General features: G+C 44.6%; 1 protein-coding gene across 21 annotated transcripts in view; it reads left to right on the forward strand.

The window, feature by feature from the left end:
• FoxP (forkhead box transcription factor P) overlaps window positions 1-23,598 on the forward strand; it is a 245,191-nt gene that overhangs the window by 146,902 nt on the left and 74,691 nt on the right. For 18 of the 21 annotated variants that reach the window (XM_069125045.1, XM_069125030.1, XM_069125031.1 and 15 more), the window contains one exon: window positions 4,340-4,474. In XM_069125045.1, the coding sequence (XP_068981146.1) occupies window positions 4,352-4,474 (123 nt within the window). In that variant the 5' untranslated portion in view covers window positions 4,340-4,351. The other 3 variants (XM_069125051.1, XM_069125050.1, XM_069125053.1) reach the window with 3 other exon arrangements.

Consider the following 23,598-nt stretch of genomic DNA (forward strand, 5'->3'; position numbering starts at 1 on the left):
AATTCTCATCGTAACCGCGGCGGAACGATGCCGCCGCGTTGTCCCTCTGGCCGATCCTCCTGGACGGCAGACGGAGAAAGAGATGCCTGCCAGGATGGCCTGGCGCAACCCCGGGGGTCGGAGAGGTTGAGGGACGAGAAAAAGGACGAAAGAGTCCTTGGAGTGGCGCGAACTATTAAAAAGCGCGCGTCCGCTCAAATTCTCGCCGGTAGTAAATTACCCGAAAAAAGAAATAACCGTTGAATTCGACCACTCTCCGCCTCTGTCACCATGCCGCTCGGTTTTTAACCCCCTCCCAGTCAGCTCCTCCTCCTTTTCTAAAGGCCTCGTTTCCTTCTCCCCTCGCGGAGTTCCCAAATCCCCCCTTTTGGCCGGTCCAAGTGTGGCTCGCTCGAGAGATCGTCGGTCTCTCTTTCCTAGGGTAAAAACCCTCTCGACGAGGAGCGCGCCGCGGTCTCAGATAAAAAATTAGCCGGAGTTGCAAACGTTTCCACCTTAAATCATATATTTATCGCGACATTAATTCAACCCTTTTAGGTACCCTTTTTTCCTGGCGGCCACTCCGCACCCGAGACCGAACCGCCTCCGCCTCGTCTCCAACCAAGCCCCTACCCCTTACGTTCCCTCCTATCAAGCTCCTCTCTTTTTCCACATCCTGTCCTCGCTCCACCTCCTTCTTGCACCTCGAACTCCTGCGACGAACGATGTCCCGTTAGTCCTCTCCCGCTAATTTCTCAGATTCGAGTATTTTTATGTACCGTCGTGCGAACCTGACGGGGGTAAATCCTCTCGTTTATTATTTAGAAGGGTAGTATGAACACTCAACGGTGTATATATACGTGTAGGAAGGGTGGTCAGGACCTGTGCGCACACAAACGAAGGCGTTTACCTTGTCCTTCTCTCCTTTTTGATGGGGATATACGATCTCGTTATCTCTTCTTACTTCGACTCTCGACGATTATCCTTCTTTACGGTCGGTTTGCTGGATTGTACACCCTCGTGCACCCCTCTTTTGGATACTCGTACGCGTTCTCGTGAACGGTGTGTCGGGATCCATTCTTAAACCCGTGTTACCGTCTGGGACATTGCCTTCGATTTTTAACCCCTTCGTCGTTTGGGTTAGATTACACACCCTTTGTCTGGTTAATTGTTCAAAGGTTCGTCTCCCTTATCGTTGACGAATTATATACCCTCGACGTGTAACTTTTTGATCTTTCTACGCAGAATGATAAAAAATAAACGAAAGTTTGAAAATTATAGAAGCATTTCACGTCGCATATATCATCATAGCCATGCTGGAGCAACGTGACGTAACTAAAAACCATCGGGTCCACGAGAACGCATTACTCACAATGAAATAGGAAACGAGACGTATGTACCTTAGAACCCCAGCGCAACGGTTGTTTACTTAATAAATACATATTTAGTATATGCCACGTACACAAGCCTCACAAGGCCGGCTGCGCCTATTTTTGCCCTAAGTTTTGTTATCATAGGACCAGGCGATGGGTCGCGGTACCCCTCGCCGAACCATCATTGGGTTACGGAATACACCTAGCTGTTCGACAATGGGAACGGCTAAACCCAAGGATTTGCCTCGTATAACTTCGATAGGACTACAGTATCGTACATTGAATAATATAAATCCGCTGGAGCAATTTCTCTTCGTCACTTCTTTTTGCCCCGTGTATGATACAAGGAACGAGGTTTGGAAAGGGTAGTCGTACAAATTTAAAATACTTTGGACATTTATCTTTTCTTTATTTTTCTTCGTTACATTGTAACGGCAAGAAGATGTGACAAGAACGGAATTATTCTCCACGTATCAGCAGAAAATTTTGAAAGCATTGCTGTACGCGGTACCAATTGTAGTACTGGAAATACGAGTGAAAGGAATATTTAAGGACATGCCGTTTCGAGGAATATTTCGTCCCCCATTTCCGGTTCGCCTATACAAACTTGAGCCGGTGGTTCAGGTTGCGTCAGACAACACGTGTACACACATATTTACGAAGCAATAGTGTGTGCAATCACCTCCTCGCCTCCATGTATATCCACGGCCAGTCAACTAAAGAACGAAATATTCATAATTTATTAGTAAGTCGGTGTATCGAACCGTTTGAGTGTGCCTGACAGTCGCAGCCGACTTATCTCCGGTTATCTCAAGAAATACCAACTTGTTAGATCCAGGGTGCTAACGATTCATTTTCTAACGTGTATTTAACTTCCTCTTACATAATTCTCTATATATACAGGAAGTTGGATATCTTCAATATCTTGCAAATCCAAGAACATCGGTTCTTGCTCCAAATTTCGTTATTCATCGATTTCAGTTACTAATTCTCCGATATTTTTACTTCGATATTTTTATTTCAACTGCAACCCTAAAAATTAGTTTACAAGATTAGCTTCGAAGAGCGGTATGTTTCCGATTTTCATTGGTACAGTACAATTATTCGATCATACGTGCAAGAAAACTCTGTGAATCTTCAAAACACCCTCCAGTAGAAAAATCCAGGAGGCCTATAGTTGTCCGTTTGCCGGAGCGAAGAGTCGGCTAGTCCCCCGGTTGTCACGAAGTTAGGCGTCGCGAACAGCCGCTTGCCAAACAACCGTGCGACGATGTGTAATGTTCGAGCAGAGACGAGCATATGGGACGAGAAGAACAGAAGGCAAAGAGAGAGAAGGAGAGAGTGAGAGGGCAGAGGCACAGGCCAAGCTAAGCCGAAGCAGCCAGTCAGCCACACAGAGCCACGGTATACAACGTGCCTCGTATATGATGTACTGGTTTGCCTGGCGGCGGTGGGGTCAGGGACGTGACGAAGGGTGGGTGTTACGGTGGAGCGAGAGGGGCAAAGTCTTCAGACACGACTCTGGGGTAGGGGAGGAGGACAGAGAGCCCGCGATAAGTGGGGAAGGGGAGATGCCGACAGAGAAGGTAGGGCACACAAGAGTAGAAGACGGCGGAGCAGGGCGGGGAGAGAAGGGAGAGCTGAAAGCAGGCCTGTTGGTTGGTTTCAACTATATTTGTTTATATTTACACAATAAGCAACAGCCTCGCTGGTTGGGCTGCTTGGTATGCCTGTGCCGCTTTTAGTGTTTAGTCCTCGCTACTCGGTCGCCGCGTGAACGTTGCTTTTCGTCTTCTTTACGGCGTCGTCGTCCGTTTCGTCCTCTCTCCTCTCCATTCCTCCTCTATATAGTTTTCGTCTCCTTTTACACGCGCTCGTCCCAACCGTTTCTTCTTCGTCATCCTCGTTCCATTCGTCTCCTCTCTTTCTTTTTTCCATAGCCCGCGCACACGAGTTTTGACGGCTCCTTCGTGTCCACGTGCGTGTTGCCAACGACATTTTCCAAGTGCGTTTTCACCCCATGTGTGCGCGAGCCTCGTAGACGATGCTGTCGTTTCGTTTTTAGGTTAAACGAACGAACGAGGAATTCTCGGATCGTAAATTAGTGGTGCGTATATTCGTTTGGTGAAAGAACGCGATCGACGATTCGCGTGATAGTTGTGCGCCAGCTGGAGGATCAGCGTACTTCCGGTATGGTGATTCTTCGCCGTTGAAGACGCTGTGTAACTTATTTCTCCTCGCGAGTGGTGTTTTTGTGTGATCCGGTATTTACGTTCGCTTTTCTACGCCGTTGTTTTTATTTTTTTTTCTTCGTGTCGCGGAAAGTGTTATTCGTTGCGAAACCATTCGAAGAAACACGTCCTTCTCTCGCTGTGAGACGCTTCAAATGTATTACGCTTCCATGAATTCTAAACTGGCTATTGGATGACTGAAATTAGGAACTACGAACTTTTCTTAAAGTAAGCGAACTTTTACGAGTCGAATAATATTGTTTGTCAAGGTATAGGAAAAAGTAGGAGTGTTACATTATCGTATAGGTTAATTCCTCGCGTGAGAATGCAAACGATAGAATATATTATTAGCGATTCGTTTGTATATGTGTACGTGTGTTCCGCGAGCTAAACATTGTTGCCTTTGCCTCGAGTGTATGGAATCACATGCGTCAGACGTGATCTAAAATTGTTCCTACGTCGAGGGCAATATCGTATAACTAAAGCATATTTCAAAACCTTCGTAGAGCCGGCTATCCTTTTCTTTCTTCTTTTACCGTGGTCCGTGGTTACCGGAAACCCAAACTTTCGTGCTTCGCGAGTGAGAAACATCTCTCGAACGATAGCAGCGAAACGTTGTTGACCGATCGAGAAATTTCGCGGCATGACGTAATATAAGATACCAGTATATACGCGAAAGCGGCGAGTTCAACGATGAAGTTCAGTGCACCAAAGAAGCCAGCAGTCCGATTGACGTAACGATGATCGTGATTTCAGGACGATGGCATAATGGATCATGACACAGACGGAGACGGCGCGATCAACTTGTCAACGTCACAGCGACCCTCCGCCGCCACCACCCCTAACGGTGACACCCCCTCATACGGGCAAGATCAACAAGACAACGACCAGGTAAGGAATTAATCTCTGGAAATTTGCTTTCGATAAGATAACCGCGACGTTTTCTTTTCTTCTCTACGATTCTTCTCTTCTTCCCCTCCCACTATCTTCTATGAAAGCTCACTTTTGTACAATGGTTCCAAGAAATTTCATTCTCACCGAATACAGCACGATATTACGAAACTCTCGAATCTCTTTGTCGGACGATATTTATCTTTGATCGTATTTTTTTTTTCTTTCCTGGAATTTATGTGTAACGCGGGAATAGTGTTATTAATAACCGACGACATCACTCCATAAATAGCACTAATTTTAGAGGCAAACATCTGCTTACGAGCGATAAAGCGCTTACTAAGACGTCCGGCTAGACTCATTGATTTCTCGGAATAGAGGAATCTTGAAGCGATAAGAGTCTCGCGACTGCGATCTATCCCAGCCGTATCTCTGTCCTATGCGTCTCGTAGGGAATGGAAAACGAAATTGAACCGTTTGAACAGCCGCATCTCGCGTCGATACACTTGCCAGGAAACCAGTAAACCGATAACGATCCATGCCTATGGAGGGTTTCGGGTTCAAGCGAAAGTTTCCCCTTCTCTCACGTGGAATAACCGCTTCGAATGCGATACTTGCGACGCGTTTGACACCCAGCCACCATAAAATCGAGCCCCCTGATTTCAAATTCAATTCGAAATCCCGCGTTCGCGGCTGTACGCAATATAGCGTTTCGGATAGTAGCGCGAGCACCGTCGAGGGAAACAAATGTTTTATGGCCCTTAAAGCGGCCTTTTCGACGGTTTCCTTTTCGAAAGGGGGACGAATATGGTCGCACCATACCACCAGAGCAGCAGGTATACAGTCACCTTTGGAATGCATATATGCGTGACATATGGGACACCCAGCTTCTGAATGTCTTTTTAGACATATTGTACGTCTCCATATATAAATAATACTTTACTTGTTAATTATTCGTTACGCTTTTCCGCTATCTTCTGTTCTTCGATATCTTATTCTAAACAACCGAGAACATATAGTATAAATGCATAAAAACGTCGACAACGCGACGAAGATATAATAACAGTTTAATAATGTCATAATATTATGCAATATGTTTCAACAAGTGCTTACATTTTTTATAACACGACACGACCTACAATGTAAATGTATATACAAGATTTTTTTATAGGTTATCATAGCTTCTTAATTCACACAGATCATTGGATAGAATCCAAACCGATTCAACTAGAAACAATTTACGCTCGTATGTCACAAGCATATGCAGCATGTGGTTAAAATACAATACATAGCGAGAAACAAAGGGACGGCTTGTTTTTAGAAAAATTGATCAAAACTACGGAATAGTAATTCTTTTCTCTTTGTCAATCGCCATTCATTTTTTTTTTTTTTACTCCATATTTTTCCACATTCATTTTTTCACGAGGAGTCAATATTCCTAACTACGCTTCAACCTATTCGTGCGTTGAATCGGTCGATAAGTCTCCTTTCATCGATAACGGTCACCGGCGGGAAATAAATTATTTTAATAATCGCACAGGCAACATTATCCAGGGTATTTTCATTCGTACACCGCGTTTACGCGCTCGTATGCGTAGATAGTAACGGTGAATATCAAGTTCACGTGACGCACCAGGTAAATACGTGTGTACCACTACGGGCCTATGAATTACACGTGCGACACGTACATCTGCTCGCCTGTTGGTTACGTGTAAACAGAGATTCGCTTATCGTCAGTCTGACACGTATACATAAGTATACCGTGGAGAAGAGAGGGAGAGAGAGAAAAAGATATTTTTGGTATTATTTTAACGACACACTGGTCTACTTTCTCGACGCGTTTTTCGTTTAAATGCATTCGTTGATTTGTGATTAAAACGAGCTACGAAAACCGCATAAATACAACCATCATTTGGTTTACACGTCAATCGATAAATCGAACGATTAATTTTCGGTTACTTATAACATATTTAAATGTCAAACAACCGTATTGTTGTGTTCGATGGTAAACGAAAATGTTAGACTCGACACGACACTCGTGTTGTATAGATCGTAAAGGTCTTTTCGACGGCGTGAGATTCGAGACGATTCGAAGATCGAGTTTTGAGAAACTATCAAGTTCTGCTGACCACTCGCCAGCTCGACCGCGACTTCCTGCCCTCCTCCATTGTCCCATAGACGGGGACCAGTCCTGCTGGCCACCGTAACTTTAGCGCCAGTGCTGATGTTCCAACTTGTCGGCTCTCTTAATACCTTCAATTGTTTTCGTCGGTCAATTATTTGCAATTACAAGTTGCCATTGTATTTATTAGATTATTATTATTAAATTGTCCGTTTATATTCATTTCGTCTTTGAAACTTGTTTTATCGTTGATCTTCATTTTTACGTGAATGACCGAAATAGCATAGTTGTCCAACGAGTAGGCAAATACAATTGAAACATTGGTCTTTCAAATTTTTGCATGTATTTCGAAGTAGACGTATGAGAGAATGGGGATGCAGAGTGGCTTTATGATATCTTCGCTAGAAAATAAAAAGATCATTAAAAGAAATACACGTAGAATCGGATGGTTGTCGCACTACGCTTTCGTTTTATAATTTCTTGCACCCTTTTTGTCGTGCTTTATCTCGATATCGAATCACAGTCATATTTCGAAAGAAGGGTGAGACAGGAAAATTTATTGCGAAGTACATGATATACAGTGGCTATAAAAAGTATCTGCACACCATTGTATTTATTATTTTGCATCTACTAATTAATTAAGTCCAACTGCATCAAATTTCGTGTCATTTAATGCTACTTTTGTGTTATTACAATAATTGATATTATACAAATGAAATCTGGATTCTGATAAACAAAACGCTTCGTCGAAGAATAAGGAGAATAAGAATGTAAAATAAGTTTGCAAATATTTTCCATAATCACTGTAGATCACCTCAGGGGAAGACGCGTCGTGCTCCATTATCCTTTCTTCGAAATTAATGAGCTAGTGTTCGCACGAAGGTTGACGCGAAACTTGGCTACAAGAGACGCTGGCCACGTGAGTTTCAGCTCCGAAACTGAGATGTTGGTTGTCGCGAGACCAACCACCTTAAGTTTCTGTGGTTTCAGAGTCGATGGAAATCCCGCGGTGTTGGCTGACGCTGTTTATAATTTAACAGGTTCTCTGAGTGGAGGGTTGCTCGCAAGGCTTCGAGCCACGTCACTGGAGACCTATGGGTCCTCGAAGACACGGAAGTTTCTTCTCCAAATTGGCATTTTTCGAAACGAGCGTAGAGAAGTGTATACACAGATCGATAATCGTGATTATCCTAAACGAAATCGTAATAGACGTGTCCCTATGAAATCGCAAACGTTCGTACTGACGGAGTAGTATCGAACTGTACGGACTGTATCAACGGATTAACAAAATAAGATATTCGTGAATAATACAGCCGTGAATTTGGTGGTTGGGACAGCGCGTTTTCGTCTGACCCGTGGAAAATAAAGTACCTCGACCTGTATCCGTTTTGATGGAACGCCGTGGCTAAACTCGGTGCAGGCGAATACGGCGATTGCGCGTTAATATTAGCTCGATAGTCGATACCGCGAACATTCTGCGATCGTTAGACGAGAGGGGACAGAAAATAGAATTCGATAAACCGTTTCGTGCAACCTCCGCTTCATATTTCGTCCAGTTTTTCGTCCTAATATATTACAACGTATATCGTGTACATCAAGCTGAACCAGTTTTAAAGACGGAAAGCGAAAGCGAAAGATCGAATTCAAACGTAACGAGACCCCTCTTCTTGGTCCCTCGATCAACTCGGAATTCGTGATCACGACGTCGGTATTCACTGATTAAACAAACTTTCGCCGGTGTGTCGATATTTCATTAGAATCACGGGGGTCGTTTATCCCGACGATTAATATCCAAACGGGTCCGCGCGAGGATGAACAAGAATCCAGAGGATCTGGCCGGATAAGAGCCACAGCACGGGTATTGACGAGGTCGTTCGCTCCTTCCTTGAAATGCAAAAAGGGGTTGCGTAGAGGCAATGGCGAAGGGGTGCTTAGCGGGAAGAAACGTTGGCTGAAAAATAGAAAAAGCTTGAGATGGAAGAGGAGGTGATGGTTGTGATGACGTTGGTGGACGAAAGAAGAGGCGAAGAAAGGGGAGAAAGAAAGTCTCGATGAGAGACAAGCGGAATTCTCACCTTCGACTCCCCTCTCTCGGATCGCAAATTGCGGATAGGCTGTCCTTTCCAATCAAGCTTCTGCTCAGCATCCCACACCCGTTTTCTCCCCCATCTCTTTTTGCTGCCCAATTCTTCTCCCCCATCCTTTGGTTCCGTTATACTTTTCTACCCTCTTTGCGCTACCACCCCCGGTATTCGAGTGCCTATAACCAGGCTGCAGCCTGATCCGCATCCACGCTCTCCTCGTTCTCTTTCTCTGCGGCTCGAGAGCCGAATCCCGTCGTAACTTTTACGTAACACGCTTCGCTATGAATATCGATGCCCGGGGAATTAAGGAGAACTCGCTTTTCTGTAATTGAAAGAATTTTTGTCGTGCTGAGCCAGCTGGCCTGCGCATAAAAGGTTTCCTTCGTTTTCGCGCTCGCTGTGTCTCTCGGCGATCTTCTTCATTCTTCTTTCTGTTTTTTCCTTTTTCCTTCTTTCTTTTTCTTTTTTAAGTCGGAAGCAAAGGCTTTTTCCTGGTCGCGTGAGCACCAACGTCAGATGACGACGGCGACGAGGATTTTAATAAATTACTGAAACCGTTCACTGACTGGTGACTGGTTCAACTTCCGCGAACCGCTCGTTACGCGAATGAGATACTCTTATTTCATTTCTCGCTTAGTTTCTCAGTTAGGGAAACGTGCAATTTTCCGACAGATGAACGATCCTTGACCTCGTCTCGCGTTATTTCGCTGAGCCTTACCATTGATTCGCTTGCCTTCCACTTTGTTTGAAACGAATAAATCTTTTCTTCCGTTTCTTCTATAAATCACGTAACAACAACTAACATTTATCCGCATTTCAGTTTCAGAAATTATGTATTACAGTGAAAGTCGTTTATTTTAACTAGATTGCTAATCAGTTTCCGTAAACAAATTGTTATTAATGATTAATCTCGGAGAAAACTCGATAAGCAGACTAATTCGATCCGTTAGCATCGTAAATTGCTGACGATTGCGAAGAAACAAGACCGAGGTATTTATTTTGGATTCGTGCCAAGTGTTTCGGCGATGCCTGTCAATTTCTGGAATATTCAATCAGCTAAGGAACAGTCGGGTAAGAACAGATCACCGTGATAGAAGCTGAGAGAATTCAAGTTCGCCACAACATCGCGACGTCTCGCGTAGTCCTGGAAGTCTCGGTTTTATCTACATTATTAACCGGTTGAAACCTCACGGCTGTGTACTTAAATCCAATCTAGAAATCCCACCCTTCTACTCTCCCACCTTGCTACCCCCGAGGGGCGAAGGTCGACAGAGACTGGCAAGGGCGATTACCCTCTATTATTCACACGCTCGATTCCTGCCGCTGAGTGATACCTGAGAAAATCTAGTAGAACATCCTCCCAAATTTCAACGATATCTTACGGCGATGCCTCTCTCTTGGCTTTTTTCCTCGGACACCTCTTTTTCTTGTATCCTTGGCGCGCGCAATTAAGTTTGATGGAATTGTCAGTAGAAACGGTAGAAATGTTGTTGAACATTGATAGAATAAGGTAGTTAAAGGATGTGTGAAATTCAAATTACATATATAAGTATATGTGCAAAACGAAGAATTGACGGTCCAGGACCATTCGTTTGTCAAGCTCCTTCATGTACCTTTTTTCGTAGTTTACCGTGGCAGACGAAAGATTTATTAGACAGCGGATTTCTCGTAGAGTTCTGTGTAAACCTATAAAACGCGACAGTCTTTATCTCATTTTTATTTGTAAAATATCACTGTCCAATGAGTAATTTAAATATGCCGTAGTTTGTTACATCATTAAACAACAAAAAATCGGTAAAATATATAATCGAAGAAAGGTACATGATCGATTGTCGTATTTCGTACAATCAACGTAAGGATTCAGTTGTCGCGAGATCAATACGGCGGCAACAAAATAATAGTTCTACAGTTGGAATATGGAAATGGAAATTCTCGCGACACTTGTTCGTGATATTTTTAAGCTGAAACTTGTGTAAAAAGAGAATCGCAGAATTTTACGAGAGACGCAGATCCGCATCAATACTTTTGTTCATTGCTGTATGTTTCTTTGCGCTCTTTTATGAATCAACGAAACAGTTCACGAGAAACGGTTAGGTAACGGAGTGGTCACGTCGATAGAATGGCGTCGATGCGATTCTCGGAGTTTTTATGATCAGCTTCGCGTCGGTTGACAAAACTACGAGGCTCGGTTGGCCACCTGAAATAACTGGCAAGAGAATCGCGGCCAAACATTTCGTGTCGCTTCGTGTAAACACCATCGGATACCGCTAAATCTTTGCCGCGTCTCTTTCGCCTCGGAAATCTCAAACACCGAGGGGATTCTACGCGTAGTACACCTGAAACAACTGTGTTCCCACGTCGCACGATCTTTAAACATCGGCCCCGTGTCTATGCCGAGTAATCTCTTTGTCTTTCATATTCGTAATTATTTGCAACGGATCGACGACGGTGAATTTAAAAGAAGTTCGCCGATAGATACAGCTAGGCTCTTAATAGGACGGTATATTTAAACGGATCTTTTCTCGAAACGTAGTCGAGTCTAAAGCGTGCGTCGTATATAAAACGGTTGAATATTTTCACATCTGTTTGGTTTTATCTTGACGAGCACACGCGCCAGTCTCGTTTTCCTTATCGGCTTTTATCACCGACAACAGTGGCGTGGCAATAGGGATTTCGTCACGCCTTTCTCAGCGTCAATTCTTTTCGCAACGTACTATTTTCTCTTCCTACTACGTACGTACGTCGGGAAATATATTTCATCTATCTCGGATCGATACTTTGAGCTCGAGTACTTGCGAATTGGAAGAAGATAGCACCGAACTCGGCATCCTACCGCGGATACTCTGGCGCCAGACGGTGAAATTTAATTAAAAGCACGCGCGATGATTATTTGCGGAGACGGCGTTTATTTTGGAAATTGCGTCTCCCACGGTGTCTTCTCGCGAATTCTCGGATCCTTTGCGAGAGTGGGGTGGAGGTTTAAGAGAGGCAACGCTTTTGCCCGAACAAAAATATCGTCCGTCGATATCCATAACGCCAAAGGAGACACACATATATCGAAAACGTTGAACGACAGAAATTCGTAGCAAAATAAGGGTGATGCAACGCAAGGGGTGTATTTAACGAATTAGAGGACACAGCGTTTTGCAGGGGTTGGAAGCTCACATAAAAAAATGTGCATATGGTGGAAAGAGTTTGTGGATTGTCGAGGAATCCGGTTGGAGGGAAATGAGGGAAGAGGGATAAAGAAGAAAGAGTGGTTTTGCGCGAGGGACAGAAATAATGTGAAAGAGGAGAAGGGAAAGAGAGAGAGAGAGAGAGAGAGAGAGAGAGGCACGTCGCGGCAAGAGTAGTAGAGACGGGGGTGAAACGTTGGCTAGAATAAACACATAGATGTTTTCTTTGTTCCTCTAAACTAAACAACCAACGAGGAATCTAAACAGAGGCCAGAACCCAAATTCAATTTGGTCGCCGCCTCCATCTCTACCTTCGGCTGTTCTACGGACGAAAGGTATCCTTCCACCCCCCCTCTTTCATCCGCTCTGTCTTTCTCGCGCGGACACACTGCACGCACCCCACTGCGTTACACCCCCTGGTTGCCTTTCACCATTGTACACTTAACGCCGCCAGGATAGTACCTAATATTTACCACGGTTCTCTTATACAGAGTGACCGATCCCACACACGCGAACCTTTAAACAATACACGGCCACCGTTTAATACCTAAGTAAGCTTCTATCGAACCGACGCGTGTGCTTCACTGCGAACGCAGGCTATTTTTCTTGCAAATGACGGTGAAGAAAAGTGGGTGTTAATTAATCGAGTCTCTTTAACGATTTACATGCCACCCTTTTTTTTTGCCTACATTTACATCGACCAAATTCTTTGGATTACCGGGCGCGTACGGTTAACAGGGAATGGTTTAGTGCTAGCTTAAATACCAGTAGAGCTGTTTCGTCTGAATTTAAATCTTCAAATTACAATTTACAACTTAGTTTGAACAAATTTCTATTTGATGTTACTATCATCGAAAAAGAAATTCTTCTTGATATTTAATATTTAAACTGAAGGCTTAAATTTAAAATAAATCCATCACTCTCCTCTACAGAACATCTCTAGCTTACAATTCAAGTAACCCAAATCTCACAATGTCTATCTTCTTTCTCTGTGAAAAGGTCCGATAGTGTTCCTGAAATAAAATTACTACCTGTTTCATGATCAACGAATTACAGGAGGCAGACTCCTGATTTATTAAAATCTAAGCGTGTATTTAAACAGTGATGGAATTTTTCGATTCATTTTTAACAATTAGAATTCCCCGTTCGATAACAAGAACAATCATTTACCAAACACATATGTGAACCGATTCCATTCAGAGGTGGTTCGTCCGATAATCCCAACAACAGCGCAGTGGGTAACTGTTCCCTCGCTCTTCAAACAAGCTCCTTCCGAAACTCCCAGAAGGCTGCTCATGCTGTTATTTAACAACGCGTTATAGAAGACTGGGTTGCGATATCACGTATTCGATGTGTATAGGAAGAGAGGCTGCGATGGACGCGGTCGTGCACGCGCAAAAGGTACGTACGTAAATACCGGGCACGCCTGGGCTCTGAGCCGGGCAAGAAAATATAACAACGAAGCGAAAGTCTATTAGGATTTTCATTTCCTGAATAAATAAAACTCGTCGAATCGTTTAATACCGCGGAGAGGAGTTCGCACGTGCACACGGTAATCCCAGCTTCTCGTCGGAGAATACCGATCGCGTATTTTCGCGCGTGCACGTGGAATCTGCGCGGATGTTTCGTCAAGTTTCTCCACCCTTGGTACGTCCTCTCTGCACTCCCTATCTATGTATTCGTCACGTACGTATGTATTTCTCACGTGTACGCGTATCTGTTGAGGAGCGCACAACGATCAGTTGCGAATGTACGATTGGCAACGTTAACCGTGAACTGGACGTTAAAACGGCGAGTTTTTTTTGAAAAATACCGGCGCATTTCCCCCCCCCCCCCTTGTGTACCGACCAAAGAAGCATTCGATCGCTGGAATGAAACCCCATCGTTTGTTTGTCGAACGAGCCCCGATTCTCCGTGTATGTCCCATGTTCTGTCCCGCGCCACTATTTTCATCATGTGTACACCCAATTCGCTATTTGCACTTTTACCTACTCGTACGAATCGCATTCATTCGTCATTGTCTTCATTTCACCTCTTTCTATCGTGTCCTACACGAAACAACCTTTATTGGCGAACACACTGTAGAATCGGTGAATTTGAAAGGTAGCCCCGATAATTCGATCGATCTCGTTATTAACGATTCGGAGGTACCAGCAGGATGGAGGTTTCAGCCGATCAACAGGATAGGGATTCGTTGAAGGGCTGCATCGTATTACGTGCCACGGGATTTCTGTCGTGTAAACGCTTGAAATCGAAGGAAGATCGGTTTTGAAGGACAGGTGGAAGGAACGGATAGAGTAACGGAGACGCGGCGAGAGGGTGGGACTGAACAAGTCGAGGAGAAAAAAGGGAAGTAGAATTAAAAAGAATCTTTCTCTCTCCGGTTGCGATGCTGGGTTGCAGAGTAACATGCAGGTCCTTCTCATCCCTTGGCCGGAATAAATGCGTACATCCCTCCATCCTCCCTTGTAATAATCCCTTCCGGTTAATCTGCTCCAATGTAGCCTGCAGCGGGAGTCGGTATCCGATGAACAGGAACGTGTGCACGCTCTTCTATCAAGCTCTGCACGTCGACGAAAGCACCAGTTTCCTACGCTTGCCTCTGGTACACACACTTCACCGGTTTCAGAAGGGCGAGGGGTGGTGTACGTTTCGGGGGTGGTGGCGCCGACAGACCCCCTTGTTCTTTCGCGAAAAACGAATAAATAAATATATATACTCGCGAACACCCCCCACATGGTTCACGTTCGTTCCACGATGCACAGCCGAAAAAGGGAGATACATACATATATACATGCATGTCGGACGTTTCGAATGGAACGGTTGTGACGGGCTCTGCTATAGAAGAAGGGAGGGAAGAGTCGAAAAAGAACGACAAGTAGCCCTTGATACACTTCTCTCTTTCTGCCTAGCAGTGAGAGTGCGTAGGTGCTGTTGTAAATTATAACTTAGTTTGCGTTAGTCGAGCGCGCGCGCGTGTATCGGTGCACAGGAGACAGTGAAAAGTGAACAGGTATTTTTCTTACGGATATATGGCCTCCCTAGAAGGTCGGAGCTTTTTAATCGCACGGCTTTCAACCGTCGCTAATAACAGGTCCGCTGGCAGTGGCCGACTCTTTCTCCGGGATTATTTAATTGGATGACGTATCGTTTGTTTCGCGATAAATAGACGAGGTTTCAAAAGGAAGATGTAAAAACTCGTAGGAAAGATACTCGTGTATTCTAAAAGCTTCGTCTGTTTCACAGAGAAAGAAAGGGTAAATCTCGAGAGAAACGAGTACAAATATGTATATATATATATTTATAGAGAGTGTAGTGGTATAGAAAAGCTGCTTGAAAAAGAAAATCGACAATGTCGTGGTGGTCGTCGAATCAGGATATAACGGAACAACGAAACGATCTTCTATCTCCGGATCTAACGAACTCTCGTTCCTCGAGAACATTTCGAGTCGTGAAACGTGCAAAATAAATCCTGGCGACTCGTATTCGTGCATGTTCCTCAAAAATAGCGATTCCCTCTTGAAGTTGGACAAAAAAGGGGGTGCAAGGAGCGGAGATCGGAGCGGGGGCAAAAAGAAAGGACAAGTGGCCCTTCGTAGGTTTGTCTATCCGAGTGCAAATATAGACCCGTGCAAACGGGTTACGCTCGAAATTATAGCGAGTGTCTCGCCCTTTCTTCCTCGGTTTTTTATCCAACCCTCCTCCCCCAAGGTGCCTACGGATCCCTTCTTCTCTGTGTCGACAAAAATGTACCGTATATCTATAAACAAACGAACAGTACCTGTGCAGTCGGTTTTCAGGGTAACACGATCCCTCTTGCCGCCTGGTCGGACCCAGGGCAAAGAATGTTAAGTAGCTGCCCCTTCCCTTACCGCCTTCGCAACTTCCGACCAACCTTTGCCGTTCCTTCGTTCCTGATATTTTCATCTATCCGTGTAAATGTACTTAGCGTGGGCGCCTGGTTTCCACCCTCCATCCTGCCGCCACCATTTCCCTCTCTCTCTCTCTTTCCCTCTCTTTCTCTTTCTCTCTCTTGCTAGCTTTATTACGTGAATTTGGAAGCGCTGTAAGCGACTACTGCACTACGGCTGAAATAGGAGAAAGAGAGGGAGGGGGTGACTGTGCGAGCCGGAGGCAGGAGGAAGTAGATGTACGTTTCGCGAGAGGTACGGCTTTCGCATGGGGGTGGCGGTGGTCGAGGAAGAGAGAAGGGGTGGCTGGGTAGCCACTGTACCATGCCAAGCTCTGAGAGGCCGCCTCTTCATACCCTGGATATGCATTTTCTGCCCCCTACCATTCCTCACGAGCTGCTACCCCGCTTCTATGATATCCTCTGTCGGTTCCTCTTATTGCTCACGCTCGTCCACACGAAATTCTCTATGTGTACGTATGTATATGTGCTTTCTCGACGTATCTATCAGGACGTACGTATATACATACGTGTGTGTGAGTGGATGGATGGATGTGTGTACACGTCGTGTCGGCGAATTCACAGGTTCCTCCGCGCGGTCGTGTGCAAGTCGAATATGCCGCGAGGTAGCCTTTCTCTCCCACGTGAGTTTACATTTTAATCGTGTGAGTGCACGCTAGGCGCACGCTAACTACGGTCACGTGGTGGCCGTACTGTTAATTCGGTTTACGAGCGACTATCAAGGATATAAGAGAAACGAACGACCGCGGAGCCGCGCCATTTCGGAGGCGACACCGACCTCTATCTTTCGCACGCGACTCGCTTTTTTATACAGTATGAAGAATCGGCCGACACTTTTTTACTCACCTGTTTTCAGAATTCCTTCCTTTCGACGTGCTATGCTTATTACGTTCGGTAAAAAATGTAATCACCATCATACAAGATAGTAATTTTGCTATTCGCCGTTGGGACTAATTATACTTAATTCTTTCGGTTCTTAAGTCTCTTTTTTTCCTCCTTTCTTTTTTTTTTAATGAAATTATGAGAAACAGGTGTTCAACAGGAACGTATTAGGTCTTTAGAAAACGGTGTGTTTATAAATGGTTTAATAGCTTTGATTCTGGCTTTCCTTCTACGGTAGACTGATTTCATAAATTACGATAAAGCCAGTTGGTTTTAGGACTGCGACGTAGTCATGGTCGTGGTTGCAGGTTTCGCGAAACACAATCAGGTAAACGACGGGCTTATCTACGACAATAAAGTAGCTACGATAAAGTGGCTAATAATTTGCACTTATCGCGAACGAAGATAGTGTTCGCGCCAAATCCTTTAGCGTTTTCCTTCGCTTTTCTCATTACTACAAACAATTACCGAGGCGGGCTGAGTTAATTTTTCGGTCGCATCGACTTGATAAAACGCAAATTCTCGAAGACAGGCGTGTTTGCGTGCATCGCGTAGCCGGTTAAGCAACCAGATATCACACCTTCCGAATGTATCAAAGAACAGCACGTCCGATATCTGAGAACTCTGAATGCAGAAGCTATTTCTCGGAATTGTTTTCACGCTTAAGATCGTGGCACACCTACACATTGTTCGTCTTCTTTTAGTTCCTTCCTAGAAACCTAGCGCCTTATGTTAAATTCACATGGCAATAAAATAAAACCATATTTATGTCTCAATGAATAATCATCTTATCTCCGATGCAAGTTTCTCTACTATACACGTAGTAATTAAATTAAAATACGAGAACAAAAAATACGAGCAAAAAGTCGATAAATGTATTCTGTTTTCCTTTAACGAGTTACTAGAAAAATATTTTTTCTACGAAAAGATAAATCATCGTGGCATCGAAGCAGGAGAGCAGAACGTGTGCATCGACACTCTTTCTTCTCGTTACATGTTAACACGTGTTGTTTATCATACATCACGTATCGCCGAGGCCAGTATACATAAAGCAAAACGTCGCTCGATGGCGAATCGCTAGCACAGTGGGGAAAGGTGTTACCTTGTCGCGTATGTGTGTACAGTGTATATAGTGGCTTGTATCGCTGAATCTCGTAATGCGTTGTCGAGTCACTTTGCTTGTGTGCTAGCCGTCCACGACGTGGCGACACGTCGTAAATCTGCAACGTTGCTCGGTGTACAGTTCGAATTATTTTTGCCAGTCGACCGAACGACGAGAACTGCCGTTACATCACCGTCTGATCGTGATTTGTCGTTCGGCTCGTAAAACGCTGCCGCAATCTTTTATAACAGCGTTTATTATATTTCGAATATTTTCACCGATATCGGTCGAAACGTATCGAAAGTTCAACGAATTCGACGAGGGGAAAGATTTTTGTTTTCCACCGATGAAACCCCGTTATCCTGCTCTGTTTAACTACACAGCCGTATCTTTGGCTGCAATTGGATCTTAAATTCCTTTTACTTCCGGCCGAACGGTCCCGGTGAAAAGGTTTAAACGATTTATCATCCGTGAATCGTGCCGCGGTCAGACGCTTCTTCCGCAGACCGGAGAGAAACTTTTGCAGCCACGGCTCATCTTGTCTCGTTCCTTCCCTACCATCGTCCAACCCCCCTCTTCCGGCCTTAAATATCCAACATTTCATTTCATTCTTTATCCAGATCCGTTGCACGGGATTCACGCTTACCGATCCGCGTGGGACTCCGTCGTCTATTAAGATTTCCCGGATGATTCGCTAGAAATTCAAGGAAGAAAGCGAGAGCTCGAACTTCTCTACGATAGAATTATCTCAGGAAAATAAGAGTGACACGATCAGAAGAGAATTCTTGGTGGATTGATTCTGATCGAACACCTGCAGTTCTCCTTCATATCCCGGGCTCGAATCATCGAGTTACTGGAATCGAGCAGGAGGTGACGATGCGACGAGCAAAAGGAACACCGGTTAAAAGGCAAGGCGGTGAAACGAGACAGAGAACGTAGCCCACTTCGTTTCGGAGACCAGACAGGAGCACTTAACTGCCCGCGTCACAATGGAGTCTTTCGCATTATAGCGTTCAGTGTCTTGAGGCCTATTCAAGAGAGACTCTGGCTCATTCTTTGCTATTGTCTGTCTCCGGATGGTTATGGAAGCCTCCTCTAACCTCCGTAACCTTCGTTCCAACCCTCTCTGCCCTCTTTGCGGCTGCTGCTGCTGCTGCTGCACGTTACACCCCACAAGGCGCTGCGCCGAACCACTTGGAGAAGAGGGCCCGCCGAGGGTACTACCTCGGATCTTTATGCCGCCATCTAATTAGTCTCGGCATTTAACGGCACATAAATAAGTTAAACACTATTGAATTGTTGATAACGATAGGCTCCCAGCAGGAGTTCGACTGACTCCTTTCACCCCTTTACGAGACAAATCGGTCTCTTCATGGTTGTCTCTCCCTTGCCAGCATCGAGAGTCGCGTCAACCCTTTCTCGTTGCAGCCCTCCTTGGCCCGTTTATCGAGGGATATCTTCGCTGCCTCTGCTTTTCCGGTCTTTGTTCCGCTTTTGTGCCAATGTGATAGCTTGAAAATCACGATCCTCGTTTACGTGAACCCTCCTATACGGTGCATCGTTTTCGCCAGGATACGTGTTTCTGAAACACAGGACGTTTCGTTCGTAATCCTTGATTTAATAGAACAACGAAAGTTCTTTCTTGTCTTAGTTCGTGTTAATTAGAAAGTTTATCGTAAACGGCTCGTGATTAGAAGCAGCATCGAAGAAACCCTTGGCGTGTACAAGAAGTAATTTGAAAGCTGGTGGAACGAGAGGATGAAAACTGGCAGCAGTGCCAGGTTCGAGATGGCTGGAAACAGATGGCCGATCAGATACCAAGGATTAAACGAGGAGTAACACAACCCCCCGAGCACCGAGAGAAATGTGTATTAATTTTTCAAGTTTTTTAATTAGCGAATGTCTCCGCTCCGGTTTTCGGCCGGGGACATTTATATTAGAATGGTCCTCCGACACCCTGTTTTCACGTCCTTCTCTTCTCTTTTCTTCTACCAAGTCTTGTTCTTCTTCTCTAACAGCTGGTTGCACTCCGTACTTTTCAGACTGATTTCTCTCTTCATCTTTCTCCGCCATCATTTTCATCTGGTATTTTTCTTGCTTGGAAATTTGATTTACAATATTTCGATGCGTTTGCAATTAAATCACCTGGAGCGACGTAAATTTCATTAAAGCGAACTCTTATTCTTCCAGAAATATCTTTTAAACGTTTGACTTAAAAATTAAAAATTGGTAGTATAATGCAACGAAGATTCGAATAAGCATGTCAGAATTTGTTCAAATTTTCTAAAAGACTGGAACAATAAAAGAATGTGATTTCTTCGAAAACTTGGTGTCCCAGCTTCGAGTTCGTTTGGATCGATTTATTTCGAGAACGACAATTTCCGACAAAGTGACGAGTCAAAGGAAGATAGTGGGAAATACGGTGGCAAGAATGAAGCGAACCGGATGGTTGACGAAGGGAAAGAAGAAGGTTGCGTTCGAACTGAATGGAGATTCGCGCTGGGTTTTCAGGGTCGATCTGTAGGACTAAATGGAGAAAGGGAGGAGGGGGGTGAATTGACTCGGTCGTATTTATTGCTCCGTACTTCTGATTTTCATTGGTCTGATGCTTCCTACCTCTGGTCGGACCTCACCCTCTCGAACCTCTACCGTCATCTCGACTCTGTTCACCCCCGTATCGCGGAGGCGCACTCCCGACAAACAATGGCTCCCATATAATTGCTTTTATAGCTCACTGAACGCTAAATATTCCATACTTTTCCTTCTGCTCGACGGACCCGTCGTTCGATCACCGGGGAACCGATTGTGTAAATAGAGACGCGAGCTTCGTTCCAGAGTGACTTCGTTTCAAGACAGAATCCAAAGCTTTCATTGTCAGACGATTCTGACGTCGCTAGTCCCTTGTGACAAAATTATTTATCTAAAAGCCAATAATACGATCTCATGCCTTTCGCACTCGAAATTTCCATAATAAGAATTTAGAAGAATTTTATTTTTCTTGAAATAAATTACTTACGCTGTAATTGACGATTCGAAACAGTTATAACAAAACACTTATTATTCCGTAAGGTTCAAAAATAAATCTTGAAGAGGAAATATCAAGGGCTCAAACATTTCCTCTTCCGTTCGAACATAATAATTGTAATTTTCTTTTCAACACTTTATATATAGCAATTAATTGCACCTGTACCAAGTGTCTCATTTCGAAAGAAAAGAAATTCAAACGACCACGAAAAAGTATCGCAGTCGATCAGTTGAAGCTATCCTTCTCGAGCCATTCGAGACGATTTCAGTTCTGCACCGTGTACCATAGAATGGCCGACAATCCCGCGAGCCGTGGTCTTTTTGTCATTCCACCTCGTAGATCTCCGCTCCCGCAGCTGGATCACCTCGGTGACCGCTCCAGTCTCTCTCCTCCGACCATCCCCTTTTTCCAAGCGACCCTTGCAGTCGTGGAACAAGCCTCACACCTCTACCGATACACGGTGGTGAGCTTAAACACGGCCACTTGCACGTCAGTGGACGTGCGGGCGGATCGACCGCTCCGGGAGCTGTAATTTTCGCAACCCCGACGAAATCAGGGACTGCTTCTTTCTCCGGGCCGGACCTGGGGAATCGAACTTTATTGCTAAATACCATCCGATCAGCAAAACCACTCCCACCCTGGACAACGTTTCTGTCTGACTTTTCGCCGTGAGCGACCACGGGCGAATTCCTGACCAGTGGCAAATGCTGAGGGAAAACGCGACAGGGTGCACTGGTGCTTAGTTAGAGGCTACTTGCGGGTTGAAGGTCTTTTCCTGCCTGTCGAGGGAAAATTTCTATGCCCTCGTCTTTGGTTGTGCTCAGGGAATTCGAGAGTGCGAGATTAGCAGTGATTGCTTAATTCGTAGGCAACGTAAAATAAAATTGGCGAGGAGTTTGATCGCGATTTCGTCTGGATTTTTATATTACTTTCTTTCTGAAAATTAACGATCGATTCCATTTGCACGAATTTTCCTAAAAAGAAGATTTTTATTTGAAAATATTCTTTTATATTATTCAGAGGATACTATTACTTTGTATTATTTTAGTGAATTACGCATTGTAAGTAACGCTGCTTCGATTTCTAAATATCTCTGTGTTTGTATATTTTAATAAAACAATTCGCACAATTAGTACAGAATTGGCGTGGTATAAAACGTAATTACAGTAAATACACGTATATCTTTTATATTCAATATCTTCTTGGAACGTTAATATTTTTGTATTCCTGTCGGAGATTCTGATATATCTAACGCGTACTGTTACGAAATGCAAGTAGCTTTATGGAAAAATTATAGCAGGAGCGATGTAGGATCGAGTAGGGAATAATGTTTTTCGATGGACAATTTTTCCATACCGATTTTCTTTGACGAATGGAGAAACAAGAGGAAGAAAGGACAAAGAGCAGCAATTCATTCTCTCTATAGGTTCGAGGCTTGATCCACACGGAAACACATACCCACCCTTTCCACTATAAGAGGGCCCTACCCTTCCAGACAGTCTAGCTCGCGCAGCAAACCAGGGTAATGGTTTCTCGATTAAGCCATGTTCACAATGGGATTAAAAACGACCGGTAGACCGCTGCTGACCATGCCTTTCGTAGTTCGAACTATCCCTTCGTGCGGCAGCGACAAGCGTTTGTTTAATCTTCGCAGTGCATTGGCGTACATCGTGTTCTCGAAATTCTCTCAGAGTTCCAACAATTTTACCATTGTTATTCCTACAGAATTACGATCAATTAATTAAAAGAGGAAACTAAAAGGCAAGATCCCTGAAACATTAGAGTATATCAAATAGGAGATTGACAGAGGGTGACTTATTATTTTAAATTCACATAGGACCAGATACATGGCAGATCAGTTTACAATCGAAGGGGGGAATATGCTTCGAATATCCATCTTTCTCGTTCGAAATCCCGAAGGGTCAACCCTCGGAGTGAAGCCAAGAGACAAGGAGGCGGGAACCGATCGTGGTCCAGCTCGGAAGTCAGAAATCTCGTCGCGCTTTTCTAATTAACGTCACCTTCTCGCCAGAAAGTGAAGAGGGTTCCGGCAAAGGCGACCCCTCGGTCCTCGACACCCGGTTGCTCCGTCCAACGGACTTCTCTCTACTTATCTCTCTCTCTCCCTCCCTCTCTCTCTCTCTCTCTCTCTTACTTTTACGATCGCTCACCCCTTTTTTTTAAAAAAATTTCTTCGCCACCTCTCTCTATCCCTGTGGCTGCTAGCAGACGGCGTTCGCGGGGATGAAGATTAATTCGTTCCGTCTTAATCGTATCAAAGTTTGAGAGCCGAGTCAGGCTCGACCGGCTGAGCCCGGCTCAACCTAACGTCCTCCTCTTTCGCCACCCCAACCCCCGCTCTCTTCGCCTCTTTTGCTACCCTTTCGAACTGCATCCCACTCCTCGTTGCCTCCAGAAGTCGCATACCATCACCCTAACTTTTTACTTTTACTCGCCTGACTCGTCCACCACGCCCACTTTTTCACTTACCCCTTTTCCGGCCTTTTTTTTCTTCCTTCCTTTCTTTTCTCCTCTATCACTGTTGCGCACCGTCTTATTCCTCGAACGCGACTTCCTCGTCCCGTCACCCCTATTTTTCCCTCCTTCGCTCAAAAGAGGGGGATAATCGTATTTAATAATGTCTCTGGGTATTTTTGCCCCGGCGACGTCGCGATGTCCCGGCGAGAAAAGTTTCACCGCGCGGGATATAAGGAAGCTTTCCACCAGGCCTACGGCCGACAACCCTTTTTATTTAGGGCGCAACTTCGCCCGTAGGCTTGAATAAATCCAATATTGCACGGG

The sequence above is a fragment of the Bombus flavifrons genome, chromosome 12 (genome assembly GCF_040668555.2).
Source record: "Bombus flavifrons isolate JBK064 chromosome 12, iyBomFlav1_principal, whole genome shotgun sequence".
Classification (NCBI taxonomy): Eukaryota; Metazoa; Arthropoda; class Insecta; order Hymenoptera; family Apidae; genus Bombus; species Bombus flavifrons.